An 18,631-nucleotide genomic window follows, 5' to 3' on the forward strand; every position below is an offset into this window, starting at 1 on the left:
GCTACATCAAATTCTATTTGTAGAAATAATCATGAACGTTTGTATATTTATATAAATTGGCAGCTTTACAGCTCATTCCTTTACTCAAGGCACACTCTCAGCAAATGTTATCTGGTTTAGTTTCAATTAAAAAATATATTTTCAACAAATTGCTCAGTTTTGCAATCTTTTTTCAATTAATCACCATTTAATATTTGAAGTGAATACTTTTAAGTTGGTGACAGAATTTTGGAAAGGGAATGAATTCATTTCTTTAGTCATACAATGGTGATTCATGTGAATTATTTATTTTGAAAACCAGTGAATGATTTTGAAATTTTTAAAAAAGTAAGTGAATGAAAACAATTTATTAGAGTATCAGTGGAAATATGTAACAGAAAAAAATTAGGAAACATAGGTGTGGATCAATTTATTCCATGCTTCTTTTGTGTTAACAATATGACCAAAAATTTAGAAATATATTTAAAAATATATTTTATAGAGAAAAATATAATTTTAAAACTGTCAGGCTACCATGCGAAAACGTATATATGTGGAGCAAGTAGGTAATATTGAGACAACTGGCACAACTGTAAACTTTCAAAATATTTAAATTCAGATTGACTACTTTTAAATCTGCTGATACAATATAACAAGTGTTCCATTTTTTTAATAGCAGAGGTTTTTAAAATGTTTTGTGTTGAATAATTTGGGATGGATGATTACCAAAAATTATAATTTTAATGGATAACTCAAACAGATTTCTAGAAAGGTCTACACGTAATTCTATAATTAAGAAAATGTCATGGAAAGATAGGAACAAATATAAAGATTAACTTATACTTCTATTCTACAGTACTGAGGTAGTGTCATGTACTGGAAAGCCCACATATTTGCCTTCTCATTCATTCACACTTGGGTTTGAGCTCTATATCTGCTATTTAAATGTGGTGTAACTTAAGAAAACCAATTGATTTGTAATTTCTTTCAATATAAAGAGAATGATTATAAGATGAAAATAATGTATTTTTTAAGAGAGAGATAGTAGGTACTTGAAATATTTAGTGTATTAATGAGAACTTAAGGAGCACTCAGAAAGTATTAGCTACTTGTTATTGCTTTAAGAACTTGAAACTAAATGAATGTCTGTTTTCAATCTAAAATTTAATATTAAGCAGTTGTGGCAAATTAAAAAGCAATTGGTAAATTTCTCTCATACATTTAAATATCAGATAAGTAAAAGAATAGAAAACTCATGTTGGTCCCGTTTAGGCCAGCATTTCTAATTAGACAATACAATCAACATTCTTGATAAAAAAGAGAAATACATCTTGATGAATTAAAAACAAAAATAGGTTTAAAGAGTCAATGAGATGGAAAAAAATTAAGGAATGAATGTAATGTGTTAGCATAGTTATAATGGAACAGAATTAACTATATAGACCAATGGAATTGAACAGAGAGCCCAGAAAAGGCCCGTGAATATATAGAAATTTCATTTACAACAAAATGGACATTGCAGATCAATGGATAAAAAACAGACTAATAAGTTGCGCTGAGACAATTGATTATAAGAAAAAAATGAAATTGGATCTTACCTCTCTCCATTTACAAAATTCAATTCCAGTTAGATGGCAATCTTTAATGTGAAAGGAAACTTTTAATACTTTTGTATGAATTATTGGAAAATAACTTTATGACCTCTAAACATAAATTCTAATCACATGAGTGTGACTAGAAATGAAAAGATTGATGTGTCAAATACACCAAAATTAAGAGTGTCTGTTTATCCAAATGAAAAGATATTGAAAAGAAAATACCCAATTATAAGAAATAAATATTTCCAACATAGATAAAACTTAGAAGAATGATTTTCCGGTATATCTAAATATTTCCTACAAATTAAAATGAAAAGCTCAAACAATCCAGTAAAAAATCAGGAAAAGATATGAAAGGCATTTGACAAAAGTGACCCACAAATGCATAAAAAGTTATCTGTAAAAATTAGGAAATGCATGTAAAGAGCCCATGAAGATAACTATTTCCATCATTTTACCAAAATTTAGAAAACTGACATAGGAAGTGTTACAAAGGATGTTTTCAAGAAACAAAGGGATTGCTACAACCACTAATTCAGGTATATTCATTAACTAAAAAACTGTATGGCAATGAAAATGAACCCTCAAAAACTAATGTTAAACAAAAATACGTATAGTGTTGAGCTGGAGAATATATAGATTGCATGATTCTGTTTATATAATATGCAAAAACAAGAAAATAACGTATTATTCAGGATTCATATATAATTGGTAAAAATTATGAAATCAGGTAAGATACTGATGAACAAAAAAATTAGGATGGTCGTTTTTCCTGAGGGAGGTGGGTGGGGGTTGCAATAGTTGAAAGGGACACATAGGAAATTTTAAAATTACTGGTAGTATTCATTTGCTGAAGGTACATGATGAACACATGGTTCTCATTTAATAGTATTATTTGCACTGCATTATGTAATATGTTTATATGTTGAGAGCCTAAGATATTAAAATACTTAAGAGTTATCCCATCTTTATTTTTCTTTGGTATAGTTAAATAGGGTCAAACTGCAATTCTCCCACTTTGATTTTTGATGAATTATTTAAAAGTAAATACTTTCATAAAAATTTGGGGATGTTCTAGCCTACTTAAAATAACAACTTAAACAAACAGGTTCAATTATTTTAATCTATTCTAATGACTTTGTAAACAAAAATAGAAGACTGAATTCATGAATTATTAATGTGATGAGAATTGTTATGAGTGCATCGCTAGCAAAGCTATTCACATCCATTTTAATATAGCACAATAATATATTTTCTACATCAGAGTAAGTATATTTATAATGGTGTGAAAGATTACTCTAGTGTGAACAATCTTATTACTATATTACACTTTGCTCTGATTTAGCACTAGCAATTAACGTTTACATTTTTCCAAATTGCAACCAAACTAGTTTAATTTATTCAATAGCTGTACCTTAACCCAAGCAAATTGGTATTTAAGTTGAAAAAAATTGTAAAGAGAAGTTCATTACTTTGGTTTTTCACAACCTTTAAGTTAATGTACTCCATAAGCTTAACATCAAGACAAAGTAGGCCAAAATACTATTACATTATAATCAAACAGAACAGGTTTCAAATCTTTGTTTTGCTACTTAAGAAGTATGGGCTGGGACCCATTAATTTCTTTGAACTTCAGTTTTATTATTTATAAAATGGGTATGATAACTAATTTTCATGGCTCAAATGGGGACTCCATTAATTAATATGTATATTTATTTTTTGAATTTTTTTTAAAGATTTATTTATCTATTTATTTCTCTCCCCTTCCCCTCCCACCCCAGTTGTCTGTTCTCTGTGTCTATTTGCTGCAGTCTTCTTTGTCCGCTTCTGTTGTCGTCAGCGACACAGGAATCTGTGTTTCTTTTTGTTGTGTCATCTTGTTGTATCAGCTCTCTGTGTGTCCGGAACCATTCCTGGGCAGGCTGACCTTTCTTTCACGTTGGGCCGCTTTCCTTATGGGGTGTACTCCTTGCGCATGGGGCTCCCCTACGCGGGGGACACCCCTGCGGGGCACGGCACTCCTTGTGCGCATCAGCACTGCGCATGGGCCAGCTCCACACGGGGCCTGGGGTTTGAACTGCGGACCTCCCATGTGGTAGACAGACACCCTAACCACTGGGACAAGTCTGCCACCAATAATATGTATATTTAAAACAGCAATTGTAATGGCTGGATTTTATCAGGAGCTCAAGCAATGAATGCTGTTATTAGTGATGTGAATAAAGGTTTCAAATTGTAGCATTATTTATAAATGTAATAAACTTATTGTAATAAAGCATATAGGAAGAAAAATCAAGATTAAGACATTTTCTTCCAATAAACCAGTTGTATAAATAAGAGGAAAATTTGTTAGCCATAAACTCAAAATACCTCCACAGAAAACTTAATTTTGTTTATCATTGAGTTTTGCTTTGTCATTATAGCTTTACCATGATAAGCAGTGTTCTAGCTGGATGATACATAAAAGAACAGTATATAGGATCTAAATTAACTGCATGTTCAAACTACAGTATAGTTATTATTTTGAAGTTGATACTCATTTGTATTATTTATTCCTTCATGTAAATTCATGTAACATAAATGCTAAAGAAGTTTCTTAGGAGAACTATTTCCAAAACTCATGATAACTGCATGTATTTTTAATAAAATAGATTTTCTCCAAACAACAGGAATTGAGAAATAATGTAATTAAAATGTGTTGAGAAACAAGTGCTTTGGAGTTGAAAAATATTGTACAAATGTGAAGTAACTGTTTATATATTCGGTGAACAAAAATCACCTTAACATACAGGAATATGGTGTAGAAGTCTGTGAATTAGAACTGACGGGGAGAATTCTTTCTCTACCAACCTCTGGTTTAGGCAGAAGGCAGCAATATCTTTGAGGCCATAGTGTATTTAAAATTACCTTTGCAGAAACATCAGGAACATATTCCTACATTGCGATGTGTTTGGTTGATCTTAGGCTTATGATTTGGTAGAATCCAGAATTGCCTTAATATCTATTTCCTTGCATACATGTATAAACTTGTAGTCTTCAGAAAGTTTTCTGTATTTTTGTGATAGTTAACATTTCTCCTGTGCTTATTTTCCCCACATTAGAGGCAACAGAAAAGGAGACCAATAAACATTTTGCTGTAGCATTTATTAGCAGATGTAGTAATCACCACAATTATATTTAAAAGTGTTACTTTTTTTTCAATGAATGACTTCTACTAATGAAAGATAATAAAACTTTGAGAATAGAATATAGCTCAACATGTTGTTAGTGGCAGTGATACTGAGAAACAGTATTTTAACAGTTATTGGACAAGTAGGAAAATGAAGTTGTCATTCGTAGTAAATATGCATTCTGTCATACATTTATAATACTTGTGAATAAATATATATTTCCTAAAGGCAATAGAAGATTGTGCATCTTGGGTCAATAAGCCATGAAATTTTAATACTCAAATTATCATAGTTGTTTAAAACCAAGTGTTAGTTCCATGTACTTTTATTGAAAAAAAATTCTGGAGTGCCTAAAATAATTTAAATATTATAACCTGAAAATGCATATAATAAAATGGAATTTTGAAGAGTCTAGCACATGTTCCCAAAGAAAATTCACAATAAAGTATTAAAACATAACTGATATTATTACCTACAAAGAAAGAGGAATTTTTAACTTTTTATATTTCATATACACTCTGCATACAATATAGTATATAAATTTACCATACAGGTGCCTGCCTAGTATTTTATATATATGCACAAAATATACTATATATATATATTCTAATAATTCAAATTTCAAAGAGACATTTGCTTTTACTAAGGCCCTTGAAAAAATTTCTATCTTATATAAATGTATGTACAGAAAATACATTGTGGCAATATAGTTTATTTCCACTTAAATTTGATGGAACATTAGCATCCATCAAGATTGTAATGAATGTTACAGTATGAAAAATTAAGATCTGGATTTAAGTTGGCACTATTATAGATTAGTGACCTTTTGGAGAAATATGGTCTAAGAAGGATATTAAAGGTTCTGAAAAATCCTGAATTAAATTTGATGAATTTTCTTTTTAAAGTATTCTAAATATTAGTGTTCTTTCAAAACTGTTTAATCAAAACTGGTCAGAAATTTTTAAGTGGGCAAAATTAGAAGAATTTTTCATTTAATGTATTTTAAAATGTTTGCCCAAATATTTATGAGCTAAATTTCTCATAGTTTATTTTCCTAATATTAAAACAGAAGCCTTTCTCACCAAGCTCTTGGCCTCTTTCTTCCTTTTCAGCCATAACTTCTTTCCTCCACACCATTCAACCCATCACATAATCATTTACCTTATTACACCAATACACACATGCAGAGCCAGACTGAACTCAGAGTAGTTCGCTGAATTGTCACATTCTTTCCATTGTTATGTCTGTAGGCATGCATGTGAATGGTCAGAGATAAAATGTTGGGAGGAAACATCCCTCCTAGGTTTACCCATACTATATAATTCCGATGACAGATTAGGTCCTTTGGAAAGTCAAAGAACTGGTTTGATGTACCTATTTGTACATATCCCTCATCTTGTATTTGACAGTATATACTGCTTGTTGATTTTTATATTTGTCTTTTCAACTAAACTGCATGAATTCCTTAAGTCTTCAACTGTATTTTTTCTTTTATATTCTCCATGCATAGCATACTTCTAGCACCTAGGAAATACTTTAAAAAGAAAAGTTTGCAAAATGAAACAAAGAATGGCTAAATTATACAATCATATTGTAAAGTGTCAACAGTGGACATATAATACTGGATATTGTATATGAGGTATATTTCTTATAGGGAAGAAAATCTGTTATAACAGTGAGTACTGATGGAAAGTTAATTAGGGTTTGTTTTATAGTATCATATTCTAATGAGGTATGTCCCAGTCAGAACACTTATTATCTCACGTTTGTATAGCAAGCACAGCTCACTGGATTAATTACTTCTCTCTTTTTTGCGAACATAGGAGAAATGAATGATTGGCAAAAACCTGTCCATAGGTGTTTTGAGGTTGTTCAAAGGAAATTCCTAGTCTTTTATAAACAGTGAATGTTTTTTCTTTCATATGACATGAAGAACAAAACAAAACCACTTAATAAGGATTTCCAGCGTATCAGATATTAGGCATTTATACAAAGAGGGAAGAAAAACTTTGAGGTAGAAAAATACTTAATTATAATTTTCCAACTGTGTTGTAGTTCAGTTGTGGTCAAATTCTCTAACCTTTTCAAACTGAAATTTTTATATCTCTTAGAGAAGAGGCAAAATTTTCTTTTGTTTTTAGACAGTTATGTTTTTAGACCATGTTTTAAAAAATGGATTCTCATAAATCTTTTCTACTATAAGGTTAATGTGCATAAATATATTTTGAGATAAACATCCTATAACTCTATTTTACTAGTTTAATGAAAAGCCTTAATAGTATAAGGAAAAGCCCATTATTAAGTTGGCTTTCATAATTTATATTTCCAAAATAATAGCCATTATGCTTGCTTCAAATATATAATCTAATCTGCATAGTATAATATTTTATCAGTAAGCAAAAAATTTATGACTCACCATTTAAAAGGAGGAAAATTTTGAATTTTATGTTTCAATACACAAATCCTCTTGTCTAAATATCATGAAATTTAAAAAATCATACATTGATGTTTCAAAGTATGTATAATTATTAGCATATTGCTGCCACCTCAAGAGACTGCTTATAGAATTTGTAGATATAAATTTACTTACCTTCGGTTTGAGGTACAATGAATGTCTAATAATAGATAAAGTTGCAATGATTACTAGTAGTGTCTTTATTGATTTTCTCAAATTTAAATGAGTTCATGGAACTTCCTAAATTTGATGAGTGCATGATATGCATTTTCAATATGGATTTAAAAGACCATATAAAGGCTGGCATGTATTCCTTTTTTTTACCCTCCTGCTTCAACTACCTTATGTTCATCTTTCAAAAACACCTTAATATCCTCCTCAACTACCAAACCTAAATCTCAGTTAATGACTCTGGGTACAATTCACTGATAAAATAGGAGTAAACAAATGGTAATAGAGAGTCTGAAGAAAAGAAGAGCAATTTTTTAGAGATCTATAAGTTTATTTTTAAATTTTTTTTCTTATATCTTAACACCTGCCAAATATGCTTAACACGGAATTGAATCTTAGTGTTTGTTAACTAATAATAAAAATCCAATTAATTAATAGAAGATGAAATAAATTTTAATGGTAAAATTTTAAATTTTATATATCTGAAAGTAAATTACCCATGAACATGAATAGTAAAACTCTGTAGGCAGAAAGTACCTTTATTTTCTTTAGGTTTGTTTTCTATGAAATGCCATAAGTGGAAATATAAAGGATTCAATGGAATATAAAAGGAACAAAATTTACATATCGTAGGATTATATATTATTTATAGCCTGAAAAACTGTTATGCTTTCTCAAATATCAAGTATTATATAATATAAATCGTTTTTTTACATAATGTTGTTATTAGGGTGGAATTGTCAAGTGTCATAATTCAGTGATGACTACTTCAATGTGTGAAATAAATGTGTATATCAGACATCAAGATCTCATTATAGATTACAGGGTTATATCATAGAATATTTTAGGTTGCTTAAAATTTTAAAACAAGTGGTTTCAAAGTCACAAATAATATTTTTAAGACAATATAAACATAAACATCATACACAGAAAAGTAATTTGTTGATGTGGTATATAAAAATATATTTAGAAGGCCTATTTTGATTGACCTGACTCAGGCTGCTGACATGGTGAAATGTATAGATAAAATACTTTAATGTAGAACAATAATAGCTAATAATTTTAGCAAAGATATTGGCAATAGCTAATAGTTAAAGTATTTTCTATTTTCTATGTCCTGGGCACTATTCGAAACACTTTACATTTGTCAACTCATTGAATTCCCATAATAACTCTGGGAGGTAGCTACTATTATTATCCCCATTACAGAGTGTTAAATTTGTCCAAGATCATACATCCTGTTAGTGTCAGCTACACTAACCTAGGCAGTCTCTGTGCCATTAAGCACTATATCCCATACCTTTACTTGATACTGCTACACTGAAAAGTTCACAAAATATATTAAATGCCTTGTATCCTTTAAATTTAATAATTCTATAGCAAGTGAATTGTTATTGAAAGCACTTTATAGATGAAAGAGCTGAAGTTCAGATATATCTAAGTAATTTGTTCAAGTCATGCAGTTAATTAAAATTGTTCCACCAGGGTGTGTGTGGAGTTGTATGGAAAATCTACACATCTGTATGATTGTTTTGTAAGTTCATAATGTCTGTAACAAAAATGCATTAAAAAAAATAGTATGGGTTGGGGGAAAAATACACCAAATATACAATAAGGAATATAGTTGGTAGTAATATTTTGACAATGCTCTAGCATAGTTTGTAACAAATTTTTCACACCAATATAAAGAGTTGATGGAGGGGTGATGTATGAGACTCTTGTGTGATGTTATGTATGTTTATTTTGTAAGTTCACAATCTTTACTATACACTTATTGTTTATGTGTGTTTATGTATAAATGATATACTTCAATAAAAAATTTTTAAAAAAGAGCTAAAGACTGGGAACTAGGTAAACCAATACCTTATAAAGAGGCACAATTTATATAAAAAGGGTACAGCATTATTAATGTATTTATAAATATAATTAACATTTCTCTGTATTCATGCAGTTATACAAAAGTTATACAAATACCAGAATATCTCTGTTCTTGGATCACATCTTGCCTGCAAATATTTTTCTATGCTTTTTCTCTATTACTAGGTTTTAAAAAGTGATAGTCTTTTTGATGCCTCCTATTTATGTAAATTACATGGTTCCAGAAAATACAAAGACTACATCTGTTGTCAAGATTTTAAATATATTTTTTCCCTGTTTTGAACATGATCCTATGAGAATGCATGAACATATAGATATTCTAAGATTAAGAAAGAGATCACTATTATAATACATATAAGGATGGAGGTGAACTCTGATACATTAAATTAATATCTAATATCACAACATAATTATATCTGAGTATTCTATACATTAAGGGTGATTATTTCAAGTCATCAACGTTACTTTAAAATATCTCCCTCTTGTGATCCTCTACATTTTTTCTTTTATTTCCTTACATCAGTGTGATGTGATTATCAGTATTCTGCTCAATCTGTGCTTCATTTATTTTTAATATTCTAATGGGCAGTTTGTACACCAAAACGATTTTTATTTTTCCCCTCTTGCTTTAAACCAGACAGCTATACAAAACCACACTTTGAGTCTGTTAAAGGTTAATTTGGGATATTTATAAATAAGTTCTTAAAGACATTATTTGTCAATGCAATAGATATTTCAAATGCAATTTTGTGTTTATAGGGCCCTCCTGGAGTTGCAGGTGCAGAGGGAAGACAAGGTGAAAAAGGTGCTAAGGTAAAAGATAGACGAGAGAGATTATGTTTTGAAAAGTTCATAGATACATTGAACATTTATTTCAGTATTTTATATAATAAGATGTACTTTCTCACTATTAGTGTGTATTCCTGTATTTTATTTTCTAACAGGGAGAAGCAGGTGCAGAAGGGCCTCCTGGGAAAACTGGCCCAGTTGGTCCTCAAGGACCGGCCGGAAAGCCTGGTCCAGAAGGTCTTCGGGGAATTCCTGGCCCTGTGGTGAGCATATATAATTTGAAAATTATATTTTATTTCTAAAAAGTCATGAATGAAAATTTTTATGTCAGCATACTGATATTTCATAAATTACAATTTAGAGGTTTTTAATGGTAAATATCACGCAAATATAAGATACTCTCAAAATATTGAAGTGTATCGTTATTTAATAAGGGGAGGGTGAAATTCTAACTTATGAAGGCAAGATAGAAAACTTGACCTTAAGATCTCAATGATGTAAAATGTGTATTCTCACATCTATACGTAAATACATACCTGTGGACACAGACGTAAGTATAAAAAAACTTAAGAAAGTTTACAACAATTGTAGATGCTCCCCAGTGGTGGAACTCATATGGGATATTTGCTTTCTTCCTTTCTGCATTTTCAAAACATAAGAAAAGTAATCTGCATTCTTCTTTAGCTAAAAAAAAAAAATCAATCTTGTTTTTTTTTTCTCCTTAGGGAGAACAAGGTCTTCCTGGGGCTGCAGGCCAGGATGGACCACCTGGTCCTATGGTGAGTAGCATCCTTTCCACTGTTTAACCAAAGGAGAATTCCTGAAATGAAACTGTTTCTAAGATAGAATTCCTGAAACTTCAGTGTAGAAATTAGTTTATATTTTGTGCAGTATTCGATGGATACTCAGACCTACTCAGAAGAAAAGAATCCAACCTAGGTAATTTGGAAAATAAGCCCCACGTGGTTAGGGGCTCTTTTGTTTCTTACATCCATTGGATGGAAAAAATAATTCCACTACGAATAAAATGCCATGAATTGCTCTGTCATTTGTTTCGTGAGCATGGACATTTCCCCACAATGCATGCAATTACACTAAGCCTCATGGCCTCTCATTTAAAGGAGTAATGTTGGCAGAGACATACGGTGATTCCTTGACAAAATATTCTCTTCATGAGTCAAACAGGCCAAAAGATAAAACACTAAACCCCATTAGTGAGGAAAGGTATGATTACCACAACACCGTAACTTAGTCACTATCATAAATTTTATGTGCAGACAACATGCCTGAGAAATATAATAAAGCATTTTAGTTGACCAGTATACTTTTCAGAGATACAATATAGGTTATTACAGGGTCAGAGGCTCTCCTTGCTATAAAAATTGAGTGGAAAGAATAAAACTTTGGCTTTTTAAAATCATTGCATCCCAAGAGATTTGTTCATTTTATAAACAGATTCCATTTCTTGGTAGAGATATAACATCATTGTCCAAAACTAGTAAGAGTAAAGATATATAGAACTGTGCAAGTGAGGTGCATCATGTTTTAAATAGTCAAATGCTTCCCTATAGTAATTTGAACTTTAGTCATGATAAAATATCTCTTTTCATGAATATATTAGTAATCTCAGAGATATATGCCTACTCAGAAAGTCATCAAAACTGGGATTCACATTATTAATTATTCAACAAGAAAGTTAGCCATTCCTTAAGTAAAAATGCCGTAATAATTCGTTGTACTATTCCTCTCCAAAATTTCATAAATGTTAAGGAGACCATTTTTTAGCAAATCAATTTTATTGATACATATTAATAAACAAACAAATACAATTCATCCAAAATGTACAATCATTTTTGCTGTAATCACATAGTTGTGCATTCATCACTTCAATGAATTAGACCATTTTCATTATTTCAGTAATAATAATAACAAAAAAGAGACAAACAAGAATATTCTGCACTTCTCAATCCTTCTATACTTCCCCCACTGTACATAGCTGCTGTTTCTGGCTACTCTATCCAAAGAGTATAATCAATGGCTTTTAGTATAATCACAATGTTGTACATTCATCATCTCAAAAATTTTAGAATGATTTCTTTACTCCAAAAAGAAGACTCCACACTGCTTAGCATTCCTAAGGAGACCATCTTTTTTAAACTTCCACTCAAGGAGTTAAGGATCATTTATTTTAATACTTGGATAAAAGTTAACAAATCACAAAGTCTGCACATTATCCCATCTGGACAGGTGCCAGCATCTGCTCCATGTGTAGACCTATTTTTAGAGAATTTTCTCCTTAGATTTGGTAAACCCTTAACTGCATGAAGACAGAAGCTGACAGAAAAAAAATTGTTTGCCTTAATATAACCCGAAAATTTGCTAGATATATTTTCCTTGTTATTTCATATTTTCCAATGACTATTCTGACCTTTCTCCAAATAGAATAAAAAGCACCATGCTAGAGGTTTCCTCCAGTTAATATTAAAAGTAAAACCATCAGATGTATCACTGACTTCCAGCTTGCAGATGTTTGTATTTCTGACTCTTAGATAAGTGTGAGTTTATAGTGAGAGTGCTGAACAAACAGTAGGCATCAGAATTGTGCAGCTGAGTAGCCAGGGTCTCATTCTATTCTCTGGGTAGCTTGTTTTATTGGGGAACACTTATAATATGAATGGAGTGTAGCTTTTTTGTAGCTCCCATTCATTTTGACTGTGATATATAATCTCAGTGAAATTGCTACTTTGTCCTCAAGAGGTGAGGGTCTGAAGCCAGTGATGTCATTTCTGCAGTTAAGTCATGTCCAGAATGTCTTCTATGGCAATTTAATGGGCTCTTCAACTAGGCTATAAAACATTTATTTTAGTAGGCAGTTGTTCCCGAGCAAGAAGTAGATATCATGGTTACTAGTTAAGGGCATCCACTATAGGACCAAACCTATTAGTACAAAATAAGTACAACCACTTATTTGTTGGTTGATTTTAGAAAAGTTCCCTAATTTCTTTAGCTTCAGATTCCTCATCCATAAAATGGGAATATTAATAATATCTGTCGCATAGGGCATTGCAAAAATTAAATGAGGTAAATGCAGATATTAATATCCTCTAGCCTATGAGGTTCTTATGTTAATTGAATTATTTAATATTTACAATGAGTTCAAAACATTGTTTGACACATAGCAGGGCCATATACAAAATTATTAACTGAATGAATAAATAATGATAAATATTTTGAAAAATAAAAAATTTCATGTTCATAGTGAAAAGTAGTTGAATTTGACCTCACTTATACATATATACCATGAATAAAACTGATTACAAATCACTGACTGTTAAAGTGAATGAAAAAGATGGGCAACCATAATTATCTTACTTATAGCACTTAGAATAGAGCATAAATATTGTAATGGAATCAAGCAGACAGTACTAGGTATGCTCAGAGGAAAACTGTTTAAATGTCATCTCCTCTGGAGCTTTCCCTGATTAGAAATATGGTAAGATTATTAAGGAAGTGAAAGAGAGGCTTACATGATTATAAAAATTAGGAAGTGAAATTGATTAACAGAGATTTGAAAACTCATTAGAATCTGCATTAATCTCTGAAATTAATCTGTATGAAGTTCATCTGAATAATATCTTGTCCATAATGCATTTCCTACATTATATTATGGAGCATTTTGATATAGTTATGAATTCCAAAAATAGGTATAGGATTATGTTTGTAAACTAGTCTGTACCTGTATGTAATTAAATTATGATTGGGGCTTTGATTGGGCCACGTCAGTAGGGCATTGAGTCCCTGCCCCTTGGTGGGTGGGGACTCAGAGATAAAAAGCATGGCAGAGGATTTTGATGTTGGAGTTTTGAAGTTGGAGTTTGATGCTGGAGTCTTGAGCTGGAGCCCCTGGAAGTAAGCACACAGAGGAAAGAGCAGTAAGCCCCTGGGAGAAAGGAACCCTGAGCTCAGAGACAGGCAAGCCCTGGGAAGAGAGAAACCCAGGAAGCCTGAACCCTGGCAGATGTCAACAGCCATCTTGCTTCAACACATGGAAATAGACTTTGGTGAGGGGAGTAACTTATTCTTTATGACTAGGTATCTGTAAGCTCCTACCCCAAATAAACACCCTTTCTAAAAGCCAACAGACTTCTGGTATAGTGTATCAGCATCCCTTTGGCTGACTAGTACAGAATTTGGTATTGGAGAGTAGGTTAGTGTTTTTGCAATTACCAAAATGCTGGAATGGTTTTTTAAATGAGTAAGGAGGTTTTTTTTGGAGGAATTGTGAAATGCTTGATGGAAAAGGCCTAGATCACTTTGAAAAGACTGTTGATAGCAATATAGATCCTAACGAGACTTTTTATGATGGCTTAGAAGTAAATGATGAAACTATTAGTGGAAACTGAAGGAAAGGCAATCCATGTTTTAAAATTGCAGAGATTTTAGCAAGATTATCTCCTGGTGTTGTATGGAAGGCAAATCTGAAAATGGTGAGACCGGTCATTTAGCTGAAGAACTTTCCAAAGTATAGCCGGAGAATGCAGCTTGGCTTTTGCTTAGAGCTTATAGCAAAATGCTAGATGAGAGAGATAAGATCAGGACAGAACTGTTCGGAACAAAGAAAAAAGAAACTGATTCTGGAAAGTCCAAGCCTCTGGAAATCAAGCTCCCAGATGACAAGGCCCCCTTGGAGGACTTAACGAAACTTGGCACTTGTAGATGGAGTTATCTCAGAAAGACTTGTGGAAAGTCTTACTGTCTGATGGCTTAGATCCCTGCCTCTTGCACGCTAAACCAACAAGCTTTCTGAGAGAGCTGTATGAAAAAAAACAGTCAGCCTGGACTAAAAGGAACATGGAAAGGAGAGATTAAAAGAGAAGCAGTTTTAAGACGAAAACCATGGAAGCTGAGATCTGGAATTAAGACATTGCCTTGAGCCAAGAGAGGGACCCCACTCATATGTACAGAGAGGGTGAGTTTGCCCCAACAGTTGAAGAGGGTGGATGTTCCCACCCTGATGTTTGGGGAGGTTATGTCATCCCAGGGTACAGAGAGGGTGGAGCACATTCCTCAAAGATTAGGGAGGTTGAGGTTGAAGCCCCATAGGCCTGAGAGGGGCGGGCCTTTCCCCCATGGATTAGGGAAGGCCAAATGGTTAACTCATGGCTCTGAGAGGGTTGAGCCTATATGCCAAAGGTTAGGAAGGATGTTGCCTTAACCATACTGTACCAGCGGTGCTAAGGCTCTAACCCAAATATTGGGTAAGGGGTGACAATCACCCCAATGTTCTTTGAGGATGATGTCTGGAGCTTGGTCAACACCCAGATGCTTGATGAGCATGATCCAAGAAAATGACATTGGGCAAGCTTGTGGAAAGGTTGGGCTCCCATAAAGCCCCAAGGCGAAGAAACTATAGTCTTAAGAATTACTCTCAGACTTTGAAATCGAATGGAGAATGCCCTGCAGGTTTACCGAACTGTAGAGGACCCATGACTCATGTTTCTCTCCCAGATTCCCCATATGGTAAAAAAAATGCTTATCCTTTGTCTGTCCATTTGTATATTGGAAGCAGATAAATTGTTTTTTAAGTTTCAGAGGTCTGCAGCAGATGGGACTTTGCCCGAAGACAAACTGTATTTCTTTAAACTGATTGTGATGTGATTTAGTACTTGCATTGTTACTGATTTAAGGTTTTGTTTTCTTAAAATATATAATGTTTTTGTGGAATTCAGAGGGTGGAGTGTAACAGTTTATTTAGTTATAAATTCCAAAAAAAGATACTGGATTATGTTTGTAAACTGGTCTGTACCTGGATGTGATTCAATTATGATTAGGGCTTTCATTGGGCCATGTCAGTAGGGTGTTGAGTTCCCATCCGTTGGCAGGTGGGGACTCACAGTTAAAAGGCATGGCACAGGATTTTGATGTTGGAGTTTTGATGTTGGAGTTTGATGCTGAAGCCTTAAGCTAGAACCCCGGGAAGTTAGCTCACAGAGGAGAGAAGCAAGCCCCTGGAAGAGAGGAATCCAGGAAGCCTGAACCCTGGCAGACATCAGCAGCCATTTTGCTTCCCCAAATAAATACCCTTTATAAAAGCCAGCAGACTTTTGGTATTTTGTATCAGCACCCCTTTGGCTGACTAATACATATTATAAATGTATTTACACCTGCACACAAGTCTGCACAGGCTAAAGCTGGTTTATAACTGGATAGAAGCCTGTACCTTTCTGCAAAGTTCCACTGGACAGTAAGAGCCACTGAGACATTCCTTTTTTCCCCAACTTTCAAATACAATACAATTGTTCAATAAATACAATTTATCCTGCCCTCATCCTTCTAGCTTGGCAGATTGAACTTTTTCTAACAGAGGACCCATTTACCCACACAGGTAAGAGTTTAACAATTTGATAGGCACCTTCTGGAGAAGCCGTTCTTTGGGTAGAGTGAAACAAACAGATCTTTTTTTTTTAAGATTTATTTATTTATTTATTTATTTATTTATTTATTTATTTATTCCCCCCCCCTTGTGGCTTGTTTTCTGTCTGTTCTCTGTGTCCATTCGCTGTGCATTTTTCTGTGACTGCTTGTATCCCTTTATTGCGTCATCGTGCTGCATCAGTTATCTGCAGTGTGCGGGCCGTCAGCTCTCCACGGCGCGTGGGCCAGCCTGCCTTCATAAGGAGACCCTGGGACACGAACCCAGGACCTCCCATATGGTAAACAGGAGCCCAGCTGATTGAGCCATAGCAGTTCCCAAACAGACCTTTTAAAACTTTTGAAATTATCTCTTCTTGGTATCTGCCTATATTATCAGCTCTTTGAAAGTTTAGATATGATACAGTATTTTTTATTTTTAAAAATTGAATATATTCCATGCAAAAAATTAGTTTAAACTTTATATATGCATTCTTTCAACACACACACACAAATATGAATCAGAATCAGTTTATGGAACTGAGCATAGATAAACAGTGCATGTGGGAGCTAAAGGAAATCTGAGGCAACGATAAGACTATATGAAGAGTTTTATTAGAGTTTTTCTTTTTCAGTTAAATTGCTGTTTTTTTGAGTAGATAGTCAACACATATTAAATGGAAATACGACTGAGTGTTTTAAAGTATTAAGGAATAGTAATCGTGGCTAAATTCTGCCCTCTGCTGCAAATCCAAAATTAACATGATTTAATACTTTTAAAGTTTGTAAACTTTCATATTCTTTTGATCAACATTCTTTTAAGACTCTTTTTGTTCCAATATCACTGAAAAGTTAATCGGCACTTATCTTGGGCAACTTTTCTTTAGTCTTATCATACGTATTTTCAGACCGATAAATGAAATACCTGATAGCATTAGTTTTGAAACCATAAAAACTTGAATAAAAAATAAGATGAGTTATTGAATTGCAGTTTTGTATTCTTCTTTAATGGACTTTTAAACTTTCTCTAAACATAATTGTAAAAAGTAGAATTTCTCAATGATTAAACTAGTTTCAACCACAGAACCTTTGCTTTTCACAAAATTAAACATTATTTCTCAATTTTCATTCTAAATAAAATGCAGCTCTTCTACTCTTTTTAAACTTCAAGCACTAAAGTTTTGAGGTGTATATCAGAGAAAATAGTCTATAGTCTAATGCCGCAGAGGAAAATGTTTGATTGTGTATTCTAGACACTTAAGAATGCAACATCCCAGTTTTCCTTTTCACTTTATGACTTATGAATTATGTATTTCCCTAGAGTTTTTCAATTTACAATATCCTAAAAAGGATATAGAAAATAACTATACCTGGAATAACAATTTTTTATATGCAGAGTTGATGCTTTTGATCTGTTCCCAGTTCAAAAAATTATTTATAACAGCTATCAATATCATTACTATACCAATTTCTATTTCCAGCTTAAGAAAATGCTAAGAAACTGATTCTGCTTGGCTAATTCTTTCTTAGAAATAGTTTGTAATATCATGAGATTGTTATTTTAGAGAAATTAACTACTTATTTCCTCTAACTCCTTCATGAATTATACTTACAGAGACAATTTTAGAATGCATTACCAACGTAAATGATGTCTAGTATATATCTTATTAAGCCAGAGCAATTAGAGTCTTTCTTCTATTTTTGCCATTTTAGCATATACTATTAGAATGAGATAAGAAAGTTGATAGTTATTTCTCTGCAGCATATCTAAAAGTAAAGGCAATAATAACCTTTGTATTATGCTTTGTTGATTATGCAGTGTTTTTATATTGATGGTTTCTTATCATTCTAACGATATTATGACAGAGACATTATTGTTAGAGTACTTTTATAGATAAGGCTCAGAGATTATAAGTAATACATGCAAGATTATCCAACCTGTGAGTGGTAGACTTGAGAGTCTGAGTGAAATAGTGATTGATATATTGATACCCTGCAAGCAACATCCCTGTCAGTTCTCCCACTTATAACAAAAATTCCATAAAATGTTATAATTTGCCCGAGAGGTTGAATAATACAACAAGTGAAGAAAGAATAAGGCCAGCCTCTTTAAATAGTTTCATATTTTTAATCTAGAAAATGTATTTATTTTTTAGGACATATGTCCATTTTAATCAATA

General features: G+C 32.5%; 1 protein-coding gene across 2 annotated transcripts in view; it reads left to right on the forward strand.

Annotated features, from left to right (window-relative positions):
• Window positions 1-18,631, forward strand: part of COL11A1 (collagen type XI alpha 1 chain) — a 206,312-nt gene that overhangs the window by 172,168 nt on the left and 15,513 nt on the right. For both annotated transcript variants that reach the window (XM_004481221.4, XM_058303110.2), the window contains 3 exons: window positions 10,011-10,064; window positions 10,196-10,303; window positions 10,766-10,819. In XM_004481221.4, coding sequence (XP_004481278.2) covers window positions 10,011-10,064; window positions 10,196-10,303; window positions 10,766-10,819 — 216 coding nt within the window. The remainder of the gene's footprint in view (window positions 1-10,010; window positions 10,065-10,195; window positions 10,304-10,765; window positions 10,820-18,631) is intronic.

The sequence above is a fragment of the Dasypus novemcinctus genome, chromosome 9, assembly GCF_030445035.2.
Source record: "Dasypus novemcinctus isolate mDasNov1 chromosome 9, mDasNov1.1.hap2, whole genome shotgun sequence".
In the NCBI taxonomy this organism is placed as follows: domain Eukaryota; kingdom Metazoa; phylum Chordata; class Mammalia; order Cingulata; family Dasypodidae; genus Dasypus; species Dasypus novemcinctus.